Source organism: Haliotis rubra, unplaced genomic scaffold, assembly GCF_003918875.1.
Source record: "Haliotis rubra isolate DU_JTF1 unplaced genomic scaffold, ASM391887v1 Scf74, whole genome shotgun sequence".
NCBI classification, from domain to species: Eukaryota; Metazoa; Mollusca; class Gastropoda; order Lepetellida; family Haliotidae; genus Haliotis; species Haliotis rubra.
In genome coordinates this window covers 1,839,148-1,860,817 of record NW_025767457.1, presented here as the reverse complement: position 1 = coordinate 1,860,817, position 21,670 = coordinate 1,839,148, and the positions used below count along the sequence as shown (strand labels likewise).

At 42.4% G+C, this 21,670-nt stretch overlaps 1 protein-coding gene across 1 annotated transcript; it reads right to left on the bottom strand.

The window, feature by feature from the left end:
* Positions 1-12,096: 12,096 nt before the first annotated feature.
* Positions 12,097-21,245, bottom strand: LOC124259889 (polycystic kidney disease protein 1-like 2). Its single transcript, XM_046694111.1, has 6 exons — positions 20,972-21,245; positions 19,857-20,342; positions 18,905-19,037; positions 17,816-18,072; positions 16,283-16,454; positions 12,097-14,610 (listed from the first exon to the last, which is right to left on the bottom strand). The coding sequence occupies exons 1-6, from the start codon at positions 21,158-21,160 to the stop codon at positions 13,181-13,183; spliced, it is 2,667 nt and encodes an 888-aa protein (XP_046550067.1). The 5' UTR covers positions 21,161-21,245; the 3' UTR covers positions 12,097-13,180.
* Between the last annotated feature and the right edge of the window lie 425 nt (positions 21,246-21,670).

The window sequence follows — 21,670 nt, the reverse complement described above, 5'->3', positions numbered from 1 at the left end:
TCTTTATCTTTCACCCAGCAAATTATTGCAATTCACTCGTATTCTCCTTTAAAGTTAAATCCCAGGTGGTAAGAAGTGACGAATTTGGATCCATATTTGAATACATGCCAAAGGCAGTTACAGTAAACAATAGAGAAGTTAATATAATATACAGGTTGGCAGTAGATATTTCCTATAATTGGACAACCAGGATGCAATTGAATTCGTTAAAGGAAATGAAATTGTTGACGGTTCCTGAAATTTAAAGTATTTCAGGATATTTTTGGGAAACTGATATTTGTCTGAGAATACTACTTCAAGTTAAGGCTCCTTTGTGTGCAAATTCCAGATTAACGAATACGCAGTGAATCCGATTTAATGGTGTCTGTTTCTGGTTTGGCAAGCAGCTGTTTCCAAGCACTGTCAACTTGGGGTGGGTATTGCAGAGAATTTTCATATTGCGATATATTGCGATGCGAAAGCATGTATTGCGACATGTGTTGCAATATATTGCTTGAAGTATTTTTAAACAAAAAACTACTTATAATCGAGTTAATGCTTGATTTATAGAGCAGAAACACAGCAAAATCACTATGCTTGATTAAGCTTTAATAACAACTTTTCATCATGATAAAATAGAAATGCGAATAATATTTGGCACAAATGAAACAAGGAAATATCCGAAGATTTCCGAGTGTTACGAAGTTTTCCGAATGCAAGTCAAAATACCGGTTTTCGATCAGCGTATCGCAATACGTATCGTTTTCATGTCTGAACCGGTAAATACCGGTAAACCGGTTATATTGCGCAACCCTACTGTCAACTATAACCACCAGCTGATACTGGAGGCTTTTATTGTTTTTCAATACACCCAAAAGTATAGTCATCTTTTTACACTCCAACAATTTTCTTTTGTTTTAATAAGCTCTTTCCCATTTGTACTGTGAATGTGTGACGATTTACTTTCTCATGGTACGGGATCAGATGCACTTTTAGGGTCATGATGGGCAGTCCTGACAAAGTGTCTGTAGATATTGTCAATATGCATGGTTCTGAAAAACTCTGAGACAGTTTCATGTTATTGTGATATAAGTATGACGAGATTGTTATACAACATACCAAAACCCGTGAAGATCCGGGTTAGTATTGGTACACAGCAACCCATGCTTGTCGTAAGAGGCGACTAACGGAATAGGTTGGTCAGGCTGACTTGGTTTACACATGACATCGTATACCAATAGCGTCGACCGATGCTTATGATGATGACTACTGGAATGTCTGGCCCAAGCTCCATTCTCGATTCTTAACAGACCTCCGCCATATAGCAGGAACATTGCTAAATGCGGCGTTACCCTTTATAAAAACACACAAAAGAAACACAAAAACATAATTAAAAAACATGTGATGGAATGAGCATGAGCAGCGATTGACATGTAATCAACTCCACATTATGAAAGTATCAAGTATGATCCTGACGTCATCAGAGACGGCCTCAGAAAGAATCCTATGTTTGTTGCGTAATGAATCACTCGTTCATATTCCAGGGAAATAACTCTTCTATAATCGAGTCTGGACCAGACAGCCCAGAGACTGATATCATGAGCATCAGATTTGGATTCAGTGTCTTTCGTACAAGCCATATAACCTGACCACGCGATACATTTGATTCCATTTTTATAGGGCCCGTAAGTAGGTCACGGCACTTCGCGAGACGTTAGTACTTCCGGTGACAAACAACGTTTCATACCTTTTCGATTGGTCTCATGGTTGTCATTTTACATTAAGGAACCGATAATCCTTGCAGGTACCATCCCCAAATTAGCCAACTTTTACGCCTGTAAGAAGTTGTGACAGCCAAGCAAGGTTGTCCACTTGGTCCGGTCTAGTTAATTCATATTTGGCGGTCGCGCAATTTGGATGCAGAACTGGTTCTTCAATATAGTACGCTTGTCACCGGAAATCTAGTACCGGAAGTAAGCTGAGCCCCGTCTCACAAGTTGGCGCGCGTAAAGTAACGGCTCGCGAAACTTACAGGCCTTTTTGCATGCTCTCTTAAAGTTGTACTTTTATTCGGCAGGACATACCCACTAGTATTGATACACATCGACTGTCATGCTCCGTATAACTTTCTTTGAAATATTTGTTTCAGCTTTGCATGACCATTATTTCACGTAACATTGTCACGATTATGAGCGCATTTCAAGGTTTGTGCAAAACTGCGTGAACCTTGTATCTGTTCAGTTTCTACGACGTGGTTTACTAAGTTTCAGACTCCAAACGAGGTACTTTCAGAATTGATTTTACAGTTTAACGGGAAACTGATAGCATCGTCTTTAAATATTTATCCCAAGAAGGTCGTACATGGCAGACCAGAATGGATTTGTGAAACAGAACACCAGATACCAAAGTGAAATGTCAGGTGCGATGACACCTGCTATCTCAGCTTATATTGGCGATGTGTATGGTTTTGTTTGGATTCATCTCTTTGGAGTTTGTTACGTAACCTTAATGCCTTACATTGTTCTAAACCTACCCTGGTTCTACAATGAGTCACAATAAGTCACCCTGTATCTAACCATGGCTATGTTGCACTATAGAATATACTGAGCCCAATATCAAAATCAATACTTACACGTCGAGGTTGCTTTATACCTACGCAAAACCAACAAAACAACAGAATAGGATACATTCGGTACATAAGAATTTCCGGTTTGGATCTGGTCTAACCTCAATATATTAAAAAAGATTTAACGGAGATCGCCATATCTCCTTCTGTCATCTAAAGATATAGATGATATCATTATCAATATACGTTTTACTTTATTGATTAAAAAATGAAAGAAAAGCAAAAAAGAAAAAAAATATGAAAAAAACCCGTAGAAGATGAGACTTTTGATTGGTAACATATTTTTAAAAATCTTTTGAATGATGACTTTCAAATATGAAAAGAGGGGAATTTTCCACAGCAACATAAAGCCTAGGCCAGTAAGGTCGACTGCAAGAGCTGTTACCATTTCAAGCCAAAAGCTCATGAATAAAATAACGTCATATCTGTTTCAGGCTTGTGTCGAAATTGACGACTAATGAACATATTTGTGTTACTGCAAAGACTAAAACGCTAATAATATGAAACCAAGTAATTATGACTTTCTTGTTTGAAGAATAATTTCGATTGTTGCTAGGTAGGGAAGCAATGGTTGCCTTGGATATTACGTACAAATCGAGTAAACTCCATATCGACTTTTGTTAGTTCACCTTTAGCGAATTTTCTCAGCCCGCTCACTCGCAATAACAGGGTACATCAAACCGATGTCTACTGTAACATTTGTTTGTAATGTTTTTTAATTAATATAATATAATAATCATCATGTGTTTTCCTCCAGTTTCTTGATGTAAATCGATGATAGTGGTACTATGTCGCTTTTATTTCAGCAATGTAAATCACGACGGGGGACACTATAAATGATCTTCAAGTCGTACCCAGATTGGGAATTGTACCCCGATATTCGGCATGACGACTGAACACTTTAACTACTAGGCTAGCACACACTTTTCCCTATTTTAAAAAAAATAACAAAAGCATTTTACATATGTGCCTACATTTCCCTATTTAATTATAAATAAAAAAATACTTCTATGGTACTTTGTTCAAATATTTTGAAAAATGACTCTGAACAACAAATTCATGGTGGAACACATAAGTGGTCAAATGGGTAGAGCATCTGCCAGGAGAATGGACTTATGGTGATTCGATTCCCCTGTCCCGCCATACCAAAAGACGCTAAAGGACATTGTTGTACCCTTCCTGGCACTAAGGGGGTACAACAAGGACGTGTTACCATGGAGGCAATATACCCACCACAAATCAATGATATTTAAATAATAAAGTTTGACCTTGGTATTTATTTCTCGGATGACCTCTTGGCAAAAATGTTAAACCTTCATGTATAAATTGCTGTTTAACATTTGCTTTGTTTTAGAACAACATTAGGGAAGCGTGAAATATATAGGTTCAGTCTATTAGTTTAAGATATTCCAGACAGGAACTGGCGCGCAAAGGAAAGAATACTTGTAGTTGACTATGGAGACGTGTAACGTTTATAAATACCCATCTACAACACCGACAATAACAACGACAACAACAACAACAACGACAACAACAACAACAAGAAGACAAATTTAACAATAAACCATGTCCTCAGTTTGGTGAATTGTGGATCAATAACCCGTCCGAAAGGTCAATCAAAATGCACCCGCCACTAATGTTTAAGATTATGCATCATATCTTAAATTACCACTTTTAAGAATCACATATATCCAAATTCACCCGCTTTTAAAAATCATATTTTGCATAATGTGATATTTTACAAACCACCGGATTTTAAAATTACTTATTAACAATCCACCGCTTTAGAAAATCACCTCAATACACTCCCTTTTAAAAATCAAAGCGAATTGCAAAATTGATTAAAAATGGTTTTACACCAGCTTGTGTAATGTGCCAGCTTTACCAGGACGGGTGTTGATGAAAACGGCAACTTGACACCCGTCTTATAGACAATGAACCCCTACCATATACACCATTCCTGCAGGTGATTGTATTCTTACAATGAACATACGATATACGGTACATACCTGTTTGACCCAGTTTTAAAAAAGCCAGCTGAAAATACAAGCATATCATAAACAAACTGGCCGTTGGATTGAAACATCAGAGTAGTTAATGTTTCAAACCTGGAGAAAAGATCACACACTGTTAAATAAGAAGAATACTTACAGATATGATAACAAGCGGCACAGGTATGGAGGCAGCCATCACAGCATACTGACTGTGCGCTTTGTGGTCGCTATCGCCCTGAAACGGGTAGGAATGCCAGGAACATGACGTCACAGGTGTCCTGCGTTCTGATTGGTGCACGTGACCCATCTACCCCATGAGCTCATATAGCCAACCGGGAAGGCTATTCTAATGAATAATTACAAGAATCCTAGAGGATATGTTTCAAACAATTATCTCTTCAACACCTGGACTCATTTTGTAACGTTTTCCCTTAACAGACATTGAGTACATGTCTAAGATTCAGTTTGGTAATTGCCTGATAAGTAAGTAATGTGATACTTTTTCTCTTTCTTTCACTCTTCCTTTTATATATTTAAAAAAAAATTCAATTTACAGTTGTACTCTCTCTGCCAGTCTCTCCCCCCCTTAAATACACCCCACCCCACCACCCACACACCGTCTTTCTCACGCTCCCCCTCTCCTTAGGGTTGTGATGGGAGGGTTCTGTCGTGTGATTACTGGTTAGTGTCCCACATTACTGCCCCAGGCCTACAGTTGACATTGCCACCCCACCAATCTCTCTCTCCCCTCCCCTCTCTCTTTCTCCCCCCTCTCTTTCTCTCTCACAATATACATGGCTTTAGTAGCTTATTGACAGAGATTTGATTAAGATAATTTGAAAGAACATTTTCTATCAAAAATAACTCCAAGATTGTTATACACAATAACAGTTTTCCTTAGGTTCAACTAACTGGATGAAATATCCAATTGGGACATTCCCATTTATACATGGGTATTGCCCTAATTAATCCCTAGTCCAGTGTCTGACAATTGGGATGTCTAGCTAATGGGACGTCTAACTGATGGGAGTGAACCCTCTCAGGAGTCGGTTGTATCATTTTCAAAATTCAATTCACAAGACTAAGTGTACTCTTTATTCTGCTCGACAGAATACATACTGCGATACGATATACATTAGACTGCAATAAGGTATGACGGACAATATCGCACATACTTACAATACTAGCAGGGCCAATTACACTTTAGTATATTAAACATAACACCCATATACAATGACATTGAGCAATATAATGTACAGTGCATTCACTGTGCATATGAATTCACTGTCTGTATGTAAGTTTTATGGTTTTATCAAAGTTATTTTAAAATATCGTGCATATGAAAAGATCTAGTCAATATTTGGCATAAACAATATATTTTTGATCGAATGTATATAAGAAAGGGACGTATGTACACATCAATTTCGTTGATGTAGATGAACCTAAATATTAGTATCAGTTACGTGGTAATACTGATCAGGATATCGCCCCATCTGTCTCTCTCTCCCTGTCTCTCTCCTTCTGTCTCTCTCTCTCCCACACTCATACAGGGCGGTGGGGTAGCCTAGTGGTATTCACGCCATCTTCCGGATAAGTGGGATGGCAATCTGACCTTGATGTCCGACTGACTGACTGACTGAGTTTTGGTTTTACGCCGCTTTTAGCAATATTCCAGCAACATCACGGCGGGGGACACCAGAAATGGGCTTAACACATTGTGCCCATGTGGGGATTCGAACCCGGGTCTTCGGCGTGACGAGCCAAGGCTTTAACCATTAGGCTGCCCCACCGCCCCTTAATGTCCGAGAACAACGCTCACCAAACATAGCATTAGACATCAGTGTCTCGGAACAATGAACATCACGGTTGCCCAAACTCCAGTGCGCCAGCTATCAGGTCATGTCATTCCAAGACAAGGTGCCGTTTACAACTCGGAAACAATCGATGCGGGTAGAGCCATAAACTAGCCTTGGCATTTCTCAAGTACCAACCCGTGCGTATGGTATTCAGAAAATGTGCCGAAACTAGAGGTGTGATTTATGTTAAACATGGATGCTGTTTCATGTATTCTAATGGACCAGGTCATATTTCCACATAGTGTTCCTTTCATCACCGGGATTCCGGGGCCCAAGCAACCTATGCTGCTTGTAAGAGGTGACCAAGCGGATGGTTGGTCAATTTCAGAGTTATGTTTGGTTTGTAGCGTGTCATTGTACCAAGACGGCGTGGGTGAGTGGGTGGTGAGTGAGTGGTTGAGTGAGTGGTTGAGTGGTTGAGTGGTTGAGTGGTTGAATGGTTGAGTGGTTGAGTGGTTGAGTGAGTGGTTGAGTGGTTGAGTGAGTGGTTGAGTTGAGAGTGGTTGAATGGTTGGGTGAGCGGTTGAGTGGTTGAGTGAGTGGTTGAGTGAGTGGTTGAGTGAGTGGTTGAGTGGTTGGTTGAGTGGTTGAGTGAGTGGTTGGGTGAGTGGTTGAGTGAGTGGTTGAGTGGTTGAGTTAGTGGTTGAGTGGTTGAGTGGTTTGGTTGAGAGTGGTTGAGTGAGTGGTTGAGTTGAGTGAGTTGAGTGAGTGGTTGAGTGGTGTTGTGGTTGAATGGTTGAATGGTTGGGTGAGCGGTTGAGTGGTTGAGTGAGTGGTTGAGAGTGGTTGAGTGGTTGAGTGAGTGGTTGAGTGAGTGGTTGAGTGAGTGGTTGAGTGGTTGAGTGGTTGAGTGAGTGGTTGAGTGGTTGAGTGGTTGAGTGGTGAGTGAGTGAGTGAGTGAGTGAGTGAGTGAGTGAGTGAGTGAGTGAGTCCAGATATCCATGTCATACGGCGGCATGGTATCTCACACTACGTAGTCCATCCTTTACACAGTGTACCTATATGGGGAATGGAACCCAGGTCTCGCGCTTTAACCACTAGGCTACCCCGCCACCCATGAAAACTGGCAGGAACAGACATGGCCAATAATATTCGCACATTCCTCCCATTCTGTGACCCTAAATCGGGTATACAGCCTGAGAAGCCAACTCTCATAGATTCCCATGATTAAGAAGAATATGTAGAGACTACGTGTAATAGGAGAATACCACCAGCGACACATTATCTATTATACATCGGAACCGAGTATTAGGTGCCAAGCGCACACATAAATATCACTGACAAACCCCTTTCAATATTTATATCTCTGCTGAAAGCAAAGTCGACTGTACAATTCCGACTTCATCACGAGCGTGTATTTTGTATCACAGTCACGTCATGATAAAGTGGTGGTGTGTGGACCTATGCATAGCGCCCAGGTCACAAATAAGCAACGTTGAGCGTGGAGAGTCCTTGGGTAAGTGGGTTTAATTTTACGCCGCACTCAGCAATATTCCAGCTATATGGCGGCGGTCTGTAATTAATCGAGTCTGGACCAGACAATCCAGTGATCAACAGCATGAGCATCAATCTGCGCAATTGGGAACCGATGACATGTGTCAACCACGTCAACGAGCCTGACCACCCGACCCCGTTAGTCGCCTCTTACGACAAGCATGGGTTACTGAAGGTTCATTCTAACCCGGACCTTTACGGGTTGGAAAGTCCTTGAATGGGTGACCGTGTTTGGCAGCTTAAGTCCTCGGAATTTCTAAGACTTCGGTCCTGCCCCACTACGAAGCACAAGTGAGTTTGTCCATGAATTGTCTTTGTTCACCCAGCAGTGAATGGGTTCCCGGTGGGATAGGTAACTGGGATGACTGTAAACCTTCTAGCGCCTAACAGGCAGCTTGGGTTATCTGGGTTAATAATACGTTAGCGCTTTGAGCATGCACAGGTGCGTGGATAAAGGCGCTTTATATATAGCCATTATTATTATGATGATGCCGCTGAAAAGGTGAGCGTTCCCCTGGCACCTATCACAAACACATGCAATGGCAAGTCAGTTGTTTAACTACAGATAATCTTAGGGTGCATGTATAATACGAAGTGATGGTCATCCAACCGATACGGTTTTACCTTCTAGTTGGAATCGTTAGATTATTGAACGTGAATAGAGACGTGGATGTGTGTGTGTGTGTATGTATGTGTGTGTCAGCGTGTTCATGTGTGTTTGTGTGTGCATATGTGTTTGTTGTGTGTATGTGTGCGCAAGTGTGCCTTGGTGTGTGCATTTTTGTCTGTGTGTCTCTGTGTGTGTGCACGTGTCAGCTTGTATCAGTTTAAACTGATGTTGGTTTAATGTCCAAGCCGACCAGTTCTTGTTCCATCTCCTGCACTGGCAGCAAATACCATGCAACGTCTTCTGGGGCTTCAACTTCAGACGCTCTCTCCACTAGACTACGGAGACAGTCCTTTCTGGACACGTTGATTGGGAAAACATTCTGGACAGTTCATATGGAAAAACTTACATGCATGCATAATTACATGAACATCACTTTCTAACACTAAAACGAAATCTAATGTAGCCAAGTCCTCTTAGGCGCCGCAATTCACATTTGAGTGAGTGAGTGAGTATGATTTTAGCAATATTCCAGCAATATCACGGACACCAGAAATGGGCTTCACACATTGTACCCATGTGGGGAATCGAACCCGCGTCTTCGCCGTGACGCTTTCGCTTTGGAAAGTTCCGTCCCTTGGGTACGCCCAACAGCTATACCATATGTTCAAAACCCGATTATATTTCTGGGCGTGGCACAACCATAGGCGTTCTCGAGAGTCTCACCACAGTGGTTAATTGTTGAGACCTTCATTACCCCGGGTCTTCCTCACACATCAAGATGAATAAGGCAACTGGAAAACTGATCAAAGCGGCTAAAACCCAACTCACTCACTAATACGGACACCTGTTTATGCGGATCCAGCAATCAGAATGCCGACCGCAATAACAAGCTTCACCTCTGCATACCAAGTAGAAAATTGCAATTTAGTCCCATTCCCACTCCTCAAATGTTATGCTATGACGTGTATTATACATCTATACACATATAAAGATTATAAAGGATATAAAAATTAAGGAATCCATCTGTCCATCTATCATTCACCGGAAGTTATCATCCATATCAATGATTTATTATACTAGCCACATAAAGAAAGTATGCACACAGAATATTCCTACAGAATTGGAATACAACACAGAAAAGACGAAATGATGTTGACACTTTATAAGCTGAAGTATCGGGCCACAACAACATGTCAAAAAGAACATGAACAATATCCGTAACGATGACGTCAGAAGTTAACAATTGAGTAGGGGGTCACACGTCGAAGTCACAGTCAATAACGAGTATGACCATCATGCGCGTGAAGCACAGTAGTGCATCGACGACGCATAGATAAATGAACATTGAAGGCCTGGGGAATGGTTTGGGACGTGGTCACTGCCGTCTGGAACCTGTGTCTGAGATGAGTCACCCGAATCCATCTGTCCTGTCTTGGCGTCGTTACTCGGGGACGCCAAGAACGGGGTGGTCGGCGACGTCATTACTGTTTCCCTAACGCCTGACAAATGCAGATATCGTGTTACGATGGCATTGGAAATGTGCTGCCACCTGTTGTTGGCTCATTCCTGCTCGAACCATTCCAATGGCTTCATGACGTTGAGCAGATGTTAATCTTGGCATGATGTGCATGTGACTTTTCATGTGAATTTGTGAACGTTTGAATGAGCAAAGATCAAGCTTTCGACAGTGACAGCAATTTCTGAGTTTCACATGTTGTGTGCAGCTGCACAGGCTGCACGTGCAGTAACACATTACAAGTCCATAGGCCACCATCAATGACGTCACGTCGCCTGGCACCTGCATGAGCGTTTGATTGTCTCCAATACTTGCTATGTTCACACCTATATTTATGTATGAAGACACTGTCTGAATATCTTTATATTTTCTGTGTGCACAGTTTCTTTATGTGGCCAGTATATACATTATATACACATCGAGTGTTCAAAATGCGATACATGCTGTCAAAGAAACGAGTGAATATTGCTTAATGCCGCATCAGCAGTTTTTCAGCTATAAAAGTCGACAAAACTGACTTGTAAGAGCAATCGATACGAGTTCCTGTACAAATCAAGATAGCCGGGAAACAATCGCAGTCAATAACTACTGTATTATTAATTGAAAATCCATTATATTCAGCTTTTGTTAAAGGCCAGTGTCCGTAACCCTACACACTCAGTAGAGATAACACAAGGTTGGAATTTGGCACAGTGTCAACGTGGGCTCTTAAATGGAGCTGAATTATCAACCAGACATTTGTAGCTGTGCGTCAGATGGTTTGGGGTAATGATAGAGGGCGTGAGAGAGTTATGAATCATCCAGGAACATTATGGCACCATACAAAAGCTTTAATTTTTAAATTATGTGAAGAACTGAACACATGTATTAGACATGACGACTAAAAGCCATCACCACTTGGTACCCCTTTAGTGTTATGTGAACCGGAAATCTGTAGTGGGCAACTACGCAACTGGGATTCTATGGCGTGTCAACCACGTCAGCGAGCCTGACCACCCGATCCCGTTACTCGCCCATTACGACAAGCACGGGTTACTGAACATCGATTCTAACCCGGATCTGCACGGGTCTTTTGCGTAAAGTGAGTGAGTGAGTGAGTTAAAATGTAACGTCACCTCGGCAATATTTCAGCCGTATAGTGACCTACTGTGTAAAGAAGGAGTTTCAGGTTGGCGTAATATACTCATGCCAAATTAATAATGGTTGTCACCCTCTCCCCCAAACCCCCCCCACACACCTCACACCCCACTTTACACCCCACACCCCGTCACCAATTAAAAAAATTGAAGGGGGTGACAACCATTATTGGCATGAGTATATGAAAAACGTAAGTCTGCTGTAGTATAACGTGAACCAGACATTTTGATTTGGGCGTTAAGTGAACCGGAAGAAGGACTTCGGCTTAATGTAATGGATTTTGTCGTTGTGTTAACCAGAGTTCTGGAGTTTTGGAGTAATGTGAACAGTCCTCGGCTGTAAACATTGTACTTGATGGCAGATTGGTTTCCATGCTGCTTTCCTTGTCAGTGGCGGTTGCTACCATTAGGGCAGGACATACTCAGCTTTTCATGAACACCTGGTGTCATGACTGATTATCAGTCGACCTTTCACATACTATTCCCCGCTAATTCACCTTACATGCCCAGTGAGCCTGAAACTGATAAAAGATGACCCGGATATTGGTCTTCAACAAACCATGTCCTAAGAGGCAACTTGCGGGTGGTCTGGCTCACTGATAGCTGATGCATCTCATCGTCTTCATATAGTTGGAACGTTGTTGAGGGTGGATGGGTGCATGAGTGAGGTTTTACGCCGCTTATAGCAATATTCCAGCAATATCACGACGGCGGACACCAGAAATGGGCTTCACACATTGTACCCGTGTGAGGAATCGAACCCGGGTCTTCAGCGTGACGAGCGAACGCTTTTACCACTAGTCTACCCCACTGATCCCCTGTTCAGGATGACATTAAACAAGACCCAAACAAGCAAAACAATGAAAAACAACTAACTACACATGCTGTCTGCTACTGTCTTTTTATTGATTTGATAAAACCTTTAACAATGCAACAGATATGTAGGTCTCTATTCAGAGATACCAGATGGACGGACGCAATAAGGAAAAATAAGTTTGCATCAATGAAACAGCAGTTTTAATATCACAGTATCTTGACAATGAAACAACAGAAATATAATAAAATCTATCCAACATTAGTTAAATTTGCAGGAAGAAATCTATATGGTTGTCAGGATGTAGGCTCTTCCTCATATGAAAATAACATTGTAATTGATATTTCAGCTTTAAAAGTTCCACAAAACGAGTGTTATGCTAAGTATATTACATAAAAACAAAATTAATGAATCAATTAAATAGTTTCATTTGATATGATTTCGTTGAGAAGCATTCATCACTGATTGGTTGAAAGGCCAAAAACGTTCGTATAATGACTTGTACATTATCATGGAGAGAACACCAGGTGTTCTAATGTGAGACCAGTTTATCTCAAGTATCAATAAATTTAAAGCAACAACATAACAAACATTAACACCATAACGAGTTTCTAGAGTATCCCATTGTAATTATAATGACATAGATGGAATATTGCCGATTGGATCATGAATTATACAGAAGTAAAGCTTGACTTGTAACATGTTCGACAGGAGACATTAGAATTTCAATTCACATAGAAATTTAGAAATACACAATGTATTCTGTTTCGACTTCATAAAACGCATTTTCTTTCAAGTTACTGGTATGGTATTGACTTCAACAGTTCTCATACCGTACGGAGAGTGTATTGTATGCATTTCTGTAACTGGCGTATATAATCACAGGCAAATTTAAACTGAAACACACTGAAATATTGTGTTAGATTTTTTTTCTATTGAGATACCCGCGTCGTATTTGTGTAATAGTCTATATAAGACAACACAGCTTTTCTTCCGAATCGTTACTAACTGAACTACGATGGATACACAGAGACTGAACTAAGGAAAAACTTGACATCAAGTCGGTATGACAGTATAGGCAAAGCAGCTATTATAATGTCCACGCATGTGAGTGTGAGACTAGTGCTGGGCCTATAGAACCAGTTTAACCCACACTTAGTGAGTGTGAACTCTCGTGGGGCCGGCTCGTGTGCTGCTCGGGGCTGTCGGTCTCATCATGTTCTTCATCGCCATCTTCTTGGATTCTCCTTTGCTTTCCAGCAGCGCCCCGATGTTGTCGTCCATGTATACGTTGGAGATGGAGTTGAGGAGGCGGTCGATGCGGTCCGGGAACTCCTCCACAGTGGGTGGCTTGTTTCCAGCGGCGTTGGTTGGTGGAGTCGTGTGTACGGTCCCAAGTCCTGTCCATTTCTTGAACCGATTGACCATAAAGCTGACGATTTCGTAGTCATTGTTCTGTTTGCTGATGTCCACGCGTACCGAAGCAAAGGTCTCGTTGAGGATGGACAGGAACATGTTGACGAGGATGAAGGTGCAGGTCACGACGAAGAAGAAGACGTAGATCTGGGTAAGGATTGGTTCCACCATCAGCATCCCATAGATGTCAAATTTGCCCATCATCATCAGGATTCCGGACTCTGCTGAGATGACCATTGTTATGAAGGCAGTGCTGACGTTCTTGAAGGTAAGGTAGAAGAGCTGCATGAATGCCAGGAACATGATGCTGAACAAGACGCTGAAGTGTATAATGCTGTGAGCTCCGTTCTTCAGGGTGGAAGCGAGGAGTGACATTCTTTTGTTAAAGCGCAGTAGTTTCAGGAATTTCAGAGTGCCAAAGAACACTAGCCAGCCAATCATGTACGAGAAGATCTCATTCCAATACCCAGCATATTGGAACTTCATGTATTCGTTGCCATGGTTACGTTTGAACTCGTTAGTGAGGGAATTCGTAACGATCAACCGGTAGAAGTACACAACGACAGATGAAACTGACATTGCAATGATCGATATCTCGACAAGATTCCAAAAAGACTTAAAGTACTTCGTTCTTTCTTTGAGGAACGTACGGAACTCTTTGACGATGAATACGATCGTGAAAATAAGGTAGATAACCTCACACACGATTTGGAACAGCATCACCGACGTCATGTACGGCAGCAACGTCGCAGGTTCAAAGCGATACGACGTCAGGACACCCCCACTCGGTTCAAACTCGGCTAAAATGGTCGCGATCGCGAACAGGTTGACCTGGGGGTTGTAGACCGTAAACTCCACAAAGACTGCCCGGGTGTATCTATCAATCCAGCCTTCATTCTCTAGAGCTATCATTTTCTGTTCAAGTGTGGTTTTCGAGCCTCTGAGCTCAACGACATAACCTCCTCCGCCATAGAGTTCCCTCAGGCCTAAGTAAGGATAACCGTTCAGGTCAGAGGCGGTCCTGTACGAGTATTCCATCCTTGCTGTCTCGTTTACGCCTAATGTTTTCCATCCTGGAGAGAAACTGTCCTTCGACTCGCTGAATAGGGAGTAAGCCTCGTTACATTCGCTAATCACTGTCTGCATCACATCTACTGGGTGGCATAAACCTACAACAGAGCCAAACATGCGTTAAAAGGTTGCATTATTTTTCACAAAGGAGTGAGTGAGTGAGTATGGTTTTACGCCGCTTTTAGCAATATTCCAGCAATATCACGGCGGGGGACATATCATATTTCCACTGCAGTGCTCATTCCGCGTCCCTTCATCACCGGGATTCCGGTTAAGAGAGAGAGTTTTTGAATTTTTACGCCGCTTTTAGCAATATTCCAGCAGTAACACGGTCTTTGAAACCAGGAATGGGCTTCAAACATTGTACCCGTGTGGGGAGTCGAACCCGGGTCTTCGGCGTGACGAGTGGACGCTTTAACCATTAGGCTACCCCACCGCCCCTTCACAAAGGAAGTTGACACGTCAACAAATATGTTCTCATGCTTTTCAACATTTCACGGTCATCCATATACCTAGCACTACAAGATACTGCTTCGTCACGCCGAAGACCCCGGTTCGAGTCCCCACATGGGTACAATGTGTGAAGCCCATTTCTGGAGTCCCCCGCCGTCATATTGCTGGAATATTGCTAAAAGCGGCATAAAACACTCACTCACTCACAAGATATTGCTAAATAGCAACAACCTACTCGTTAAATTTCCAGTGGAGGGTGTGTATATTAGGTACTCAGTAGGAAAGTGCCATTTTATAACTTTCGTAATATATCGCCAAATGAATGCCAACAATAGAATGATGAACATGGACAGCGTGTACGTATGTTCCTGGGAACAAACTGAACATATACCATTGTGGCATTTTGGTTTAAAAGTAACAGAGTTTAGATTTACGTCGCCTTTAGCAATATTCTTGTAATAACACGGCGGGGCACACCAGAAGTGTGTTTTTCACTTCATTTGCGGCGAATCAAACCCGGCTTTCGGCGTAATGAGCAACGCTTTGACCACTAATTTATCCCACCTCCCCGTTTTTTAAAAACGAAAACTTATACACATCGGAAGGTAATACGTCACTGACGCTATCCAAATACGTCACCAAACGGAAAAAAAGCTTAGTGAGCACGTAAGTTCATCAATAAGTAAGCATTGATTTATATATAGCTATGATTTATTGGTTTGTTGTTTAACGCTGCCCTCAGCAATATTCCAGCTATGTGGCGGCGGTCTGTATATAATCGAGTCTGAACCAGACAATCCAGTGATCAACAGCATGAGCATCGATCTACGCAATTGGGAACCGACGACATGTGTCAACCAAGTCAGCGAGCTTGTCAACCCGATCCCGTCACTCGCCTATTACAACAAGCATGGGTTTAATAAAAATATGAAATTGAAACAGAAATGACAACTAATGTCGAAATGAATACCCTCAACTACAACCATCAAGTTTACAGCGTGTCAAGGATGAAAACAGCCTGACAAATAAATAACAAGGTACCAGGAAAGTTATTGATTCAATTTGATCTCTTCAAGTACGTTTTATCTTCTTTCAGTACTTGTAATCTTGTTTCCATGGCAACAGATAAAATGGCGCTTAGAGATTCTTAATAATAAATGCAAGCACATCAGAACATGATGTATGCGTGCAACAGGAGAAGACGGGTTGTGATGAGGAAAACCAGATGGGTAGAGGAAAGAGGCAGATATTATGTTCAGCATGGGCTGTATTAAAAGGTTGTAGATATGATAGGATAATTGTAGGGCTCATTCGCACCTTGTTCAACTCGAAGTTGTCTCATGGTGGCAAAACCCATCATCCTGGACACTTTGTCGCCGATGAATCCTCGCAGCATGAGCGGTGGGTCCTTGTTGTAGTAGCTGCTAGCCCGCACGGCGTTCACCATGCCGCTCCGTGCCCATTTCCAGTACTCCTGACCGTTGTGTATCTGACAAAGGGTGAATGTTTGAGTGAATGAGTAATGTTTTACGTGGCAATATCAGGACAGGAAGCACAAACAACGGGCTTCAAACACTGAATCCATATGGGGAATTTAACCCCGGTCTTTAGCGCTTTAAACCCAAGGCTACCCACCTCATAAAGAATTATTCCCTTAAAATCATTTTGCAATTTCGGGTCGGGGGCGGCAGGGTAGCCTAGTGGTTAAAGCGTTGGCTCGTCACGCCGAAGACCCGGGTTCAAATCCCCAGATGGGTTCTATGTTCGAAGCCCATTTCTGGTGTCCCCCGCCGTGATGTTGCTGGAACATTGCTAAAAGCGGCGTAAAACCAAACTCAGTCAGTATTTCGGGTCGAAAAAAGATAGCCCCCGAGAACGACTGGTCTCAGCAGTATTTCAGCTATAGGGCAATTGTCTGACCGATAGTGTCATGACAAAATCACGAACCACAATTTTAACATGTCCTGAGTGACATATATATTTATGTTAAATGAGGTGGTCACTGGTTGTACGCCAAAACAGAATATGACAGGAACAATCGTTCATTAAAACATTTACGTAAAGATCCGGATTAGAATTGGTTTTCGGTAATCTGTGCTTGTCGACTAACATGATCGGATGGTTAGGGTCCCTGACTGCTTCACACATGTCATCGTACCCCAATTACGTAGACAGATGCTCATGATGTTGATCAGTAAATTGTCTGGCATCCTCGATAATTTCCAGGGTATACGTTATGATCACTCTCCACTATACCCTGGATGCATCGGCGGCTTACCTCCCTTGGCTGGCTTTATTACCTCCCTTGGCTGGCTTTTTATCCAATCAGGTGTCTACGCTGGGAAGGTGAGCGAACCAATGACAACTCTCTTTCGCTTCTTAAATTATTTAACCGTTTAAACTGAGCAACACAATTGATGCAGAGGTACTCTGAACGAGGTAGAAGAAGTTCTTTCATATATTTTTTTAAAGTTTCAGATCTGTCAATTTGTCTGTATGATTTTCCCCAAAATCTGAGTGACACTGCGAACAAACCTTCGCGACTGCGACCGCTATCTTTGTTGACGCTATCAAGCTCGGATGTAACGGCGCCTAAGCTGATTGGCTACTATGAGAATGCGGAGCCAGCAAAGGGAGGTAATATAATTATCGGGCCAAGCCGTGGATGCATCCAGGGTATAGTGGAGAGTGATAGTAACGTATACCCTGGAGATTATCGAGGATGATTGTCTGGCCCAGACTTGATTATTTACAAACTGTAGCCATATAGCTGGAATATTGCTGAGTGCGGTGATAAACAACAAACAAACAAACAAACAAACCAAAACCAAAACCATATATTGCACCCACCTTGGTGAACCATTGCAGAGTCTGGTTGTTCTTGATGATCATCTTCTCTAGGGTGTCCTTGTAGAGGTATCCATTTGGGTTCCTGCTGCGGTAACTGATGACCATTAATATCCACAAGAAGAAGGAATAGAACACCAGCTCTCTGACGATTTCCCACATCTTGATTTCGTTCAGCCTCTGCTTTCTTGCCCTCTCAAGTTCCTCTGGATCTGGTGGTTTGTACCCAATCTTTCGTGGGCGAGCTGCTCCGAATCCTCCTGGGCACAAAAGTAAAATACGGTAAACTACGGATATAACAAAATCGAAGTGACCTCTAATTTTAGTTCGATTTAATCGTAGTTGGTTATCTGCATTTAACCAATATATATGACAAGGGATCAGGACAAAATGTTTTTAGAAAACCCCAAACAGTTCGTTGACGTGTCCGTAATAAGTATGTTTACTGTATGTGAAAAAGACATGTTGTTTCATGCTGATGTACCTTAAACTACTTTTTATGTCAAGTTGTGGTTCGTGGAAACTCAAATTATGTCTCATTTAAACCCTAAATCTTTGATGGGACAACTTGCAAAGTGATCGCAGTTTTCCTGTACAAAGTATTTCATCTGCATATTCATTGATCAATATTAATGCCAGTTCTCAAATCAAATGTTGTGTTAAGACTAAGTCTTTGTCAAGCACCGTTGTGAAGGTTGTTTTAGCACTTCGATCCCTTTCCAGGTCAGAGGTGCACAGAAATGACCATGCCCAAGTTTCACACTATGTTGCTGGCGAAACCCTTATTTTTGATAAATAAAAGTTGTTTTGCCAAAGCTTTCGTAGCACTAGAACTATTTTAAAATTACACAAATGTCAGTCTCGACTTTCTGCAAAACAGATTTCGCTTGGGGTAAAAGGAAAAATAGCGGTAACCATCATATGGATACATCTTTCCTGTTTTATAAGAACGGCGTTGTAGCGTTAACTTTGTGGAAAGATAAAGGGGTCCATTTGCACAAACTTACATGTGCAAGTGTACGTATTACGGGCGTTACAGTGGTCTCAGAGTTAAGATCTGTTCGTGCAAGTGGGCCCGGGTGTTTAACTCACCCGTTTGAGCGCCGGCATGTAGATACTCCTCATCGTATTCGAGTTTGGGCTCTTCCTCATCCTCAGGCCGATCGTCTTCACCCTCCCCGGGGTTCTTCCAGATCAGCGAGAAGATAATGGCGGTCAGGAACACCTGTGGAAGAAGAGTAAACTTAATATATTCAATTACAATGAACTATCCATTTCAATTTGTTTCGAAAGAGTTTTATTATCTGGCAGAATAGATGATGAAATGTATCAGTTTAAATGTTGTATAACAGTCAAATGTTGTGTAACAGTCATTATTTACACCGGGTTCAGGGCGGCGGGTAGCCTAATGGTTAAAGCGTCCGCTTGTCTCGCTGAAGACACGAGTACAACTCCCCACATTGGTACAGTGTGTGAAGTTCATTTCCGGAATGTTGCTAAAAGCAGCGAAAAAACCCAAACTCACTCACCGGGTTCGAATCCCAAACTGTTACACTTGGTCTGTTGCAACCGAGCTGTTCACATGGGTACCCGAAAGTGATGAATGTGTACATTATGCTTAATTTCTACTAACCACCCCACCCCACCCCAAGCTGACCACCCGGAGAGCGGAAGGTCGTGGGTTCGATCCCCGACCGCGTCATACCAAAAGACGTTAAAGTATGGTACTTGTTGGTCCCTGCCTGGCGCTCGGCATTAATGGGTACAACAAGGACTGGTCGGCTCGAAGTCAGTATAATGTGTCTAAGTGGGGTATTCATCCTTCACTGTGGCATGGTATCTCAGTGGGCAAGCACTATAAAACCAGCTTCAGTCTGGGCTAGTACAAGCAGCCGCACATCCACACGCATGCACGTCGTCATATGAGCGAAATATTCTCAAGCACGACGATAAACCAAATTTCACCTCACCTCACCAAGCTGACCAAGATAAGCCAATGGGATACTATTGAAATCAGCGTTACTCAGTCACGTCTTGTACACACCTTGACTGGTTGGGTAACGAAGATTGACGTGAAGAAGGACACCAGCATGGAGGTAATCCACTTCTTGCATTTCTCGTCCTGGAACATTATGCCATAGAAGGTGACAAAAGCAACCGACAACCCGGTGACTGCCCAGAGCACGATCCACCCGACGATGCGACACCACCAAGGTAACTCGAACTTCTTTTTCTTCTTCTTCTTCTCTCCAGTCTGGGACATTCCACTCTGGGGTCTGAATTCCGTCTGTGAGAGGGAGCTCTCGGGTCGATTTTTTGCCTGACTGTTCGGTCTTCCTCCCATTGACCAGACACTAGCAACTTCAGGCTTGACGTCGGTCATTGAAGCAGATGTTCTGTTCGGCATCTTTTTCAGGGCTTCCTCCAGACGTGATGGCCTCATCTTCCTGGCCTTTGACTTACGGAACAGTGTGATGACTATGAAGTTGGCTGGGAACACGATTAGGTTGCTGATGATGCCGATGTAGATCTGAAAGGGTAACGATTAATGTTGGAATCGTGTCTTATCAACGATAATGCTTGAAGAGGAATGTCAAGAATACTTATCAATTGTAAGGTGTGACGGCAATATGTGTGACGGGCATATGTGTTGCGGCAACATGTGTGACGGCAATATGTGTGACGGGCATGTGTGTTGCGGCAATATGCGTGACGGCAATATGCGTGACGGCAATATGTGTGGCAGCAATATGTGTGACGGCAATATGTGTGACAGCAATATGTGTGACGGCAAGATAGGTGACAGTAATCTTTGTGACGGCAATCTGCGTGAGGACATTTGTGTGACGGCAATATATGTGGCAGCAATATGTGTGACGGCAATATGTGTGGCAGCAATATGTGTGACAGCAATATGTGTGGCAGCAATATGTGTTGTGGCAACATGTGTGGCAGCAATATGTGTGACGGCAATCTGTGTGATAACTATCTTTGTGACGACAATATGTGTGACGGCCATATGTGTGACGACAATGTTTGTGACGACAATATGTGTGTCAGCAAGATGTGTGACGGCAATATGTGTGACGACAAAATTTATGAGTGACAGTAATATGTGTCACAGCTAATTTAAAGAACAGTTTTTTAAATATCAAGTACCTGCTGTGGACTGAGGGCAAACGGCCCGAACGTGAAGGTCGTTCCCGGCTGGTCATCTGCTAGGCCGTAGAACATGGCGTTAGACAGCATGGTGGCAAACAGGAGACACAAACAACAGGACACTCTCTGGACACGGGTGAAGCGACTCTGTGGGGGGTCGGGCGACCACAGAGAACCAGAGGTGACCATCTACAAGGTTCTTCTTGCTTCTCTCCGAGAACAGGTGGCCGAACTCCGTCATCTGGGCTAGGCCAGAAACAGGGATCACGCGGTCGACCTGCACAAGGATTATAAACGTCATTTAAACAATATTTATAAACCTAGGTTTAATCAATAAACAATAACAATACTAATGCTACTAGTTCTTCAAATAATTATGATATTGTACATACATACTGATATGTCCAAAATATGACAAAGATTCCCACGCCAATGTATACTGAGGGAAACAAATAAGGGCACAACTGAAAGTATAAGGTGATTCTATATCTTGCATGTTTAGTACTGCACTGTGGGTGAAAATCTAAAAGGAAATAAATGACAATGCGTTGAAGTGGAGTTCCTTTATTTGTTACTTTCAGTATATATGCGTACATTGTAATTGCTTTCTCAATTCCCTGTGGGCAAACGTTCTCCACACAACATGGCGTACCTTTTGGTGGAAGAAATTTTGCATTCATGCATCTTTTCCACATCCTT

What these genes read in the sequence shown, in the direction of transcription:
- LOC124259889 (XM_046694111.1), bottom strand. Translation starts at nt 21,160, where the DNA reads ATGGTCACCTCTGGTTCTCTGTGGTCGCCCGACCCCCCACAGAGTCGC. An exon ending in TCGTTACCCAACCAGTCAAG is followed by an intron (nt 19,038 to 19,856) that starts GTGTGTACAAGA and finishes CTTCTTCCACAG; the next exon opens with GTGTTCCTGACCGCCATTAT. An exon ending in ACAACTTCGAGTTGAACAAG is followed by an intron (nt 14,611 to 16,282) that starts GTGCGAATGAGC and finishes GCTCTGTTGTAG; the next exon opens with GTTTATGCCACCCAGTAGAT.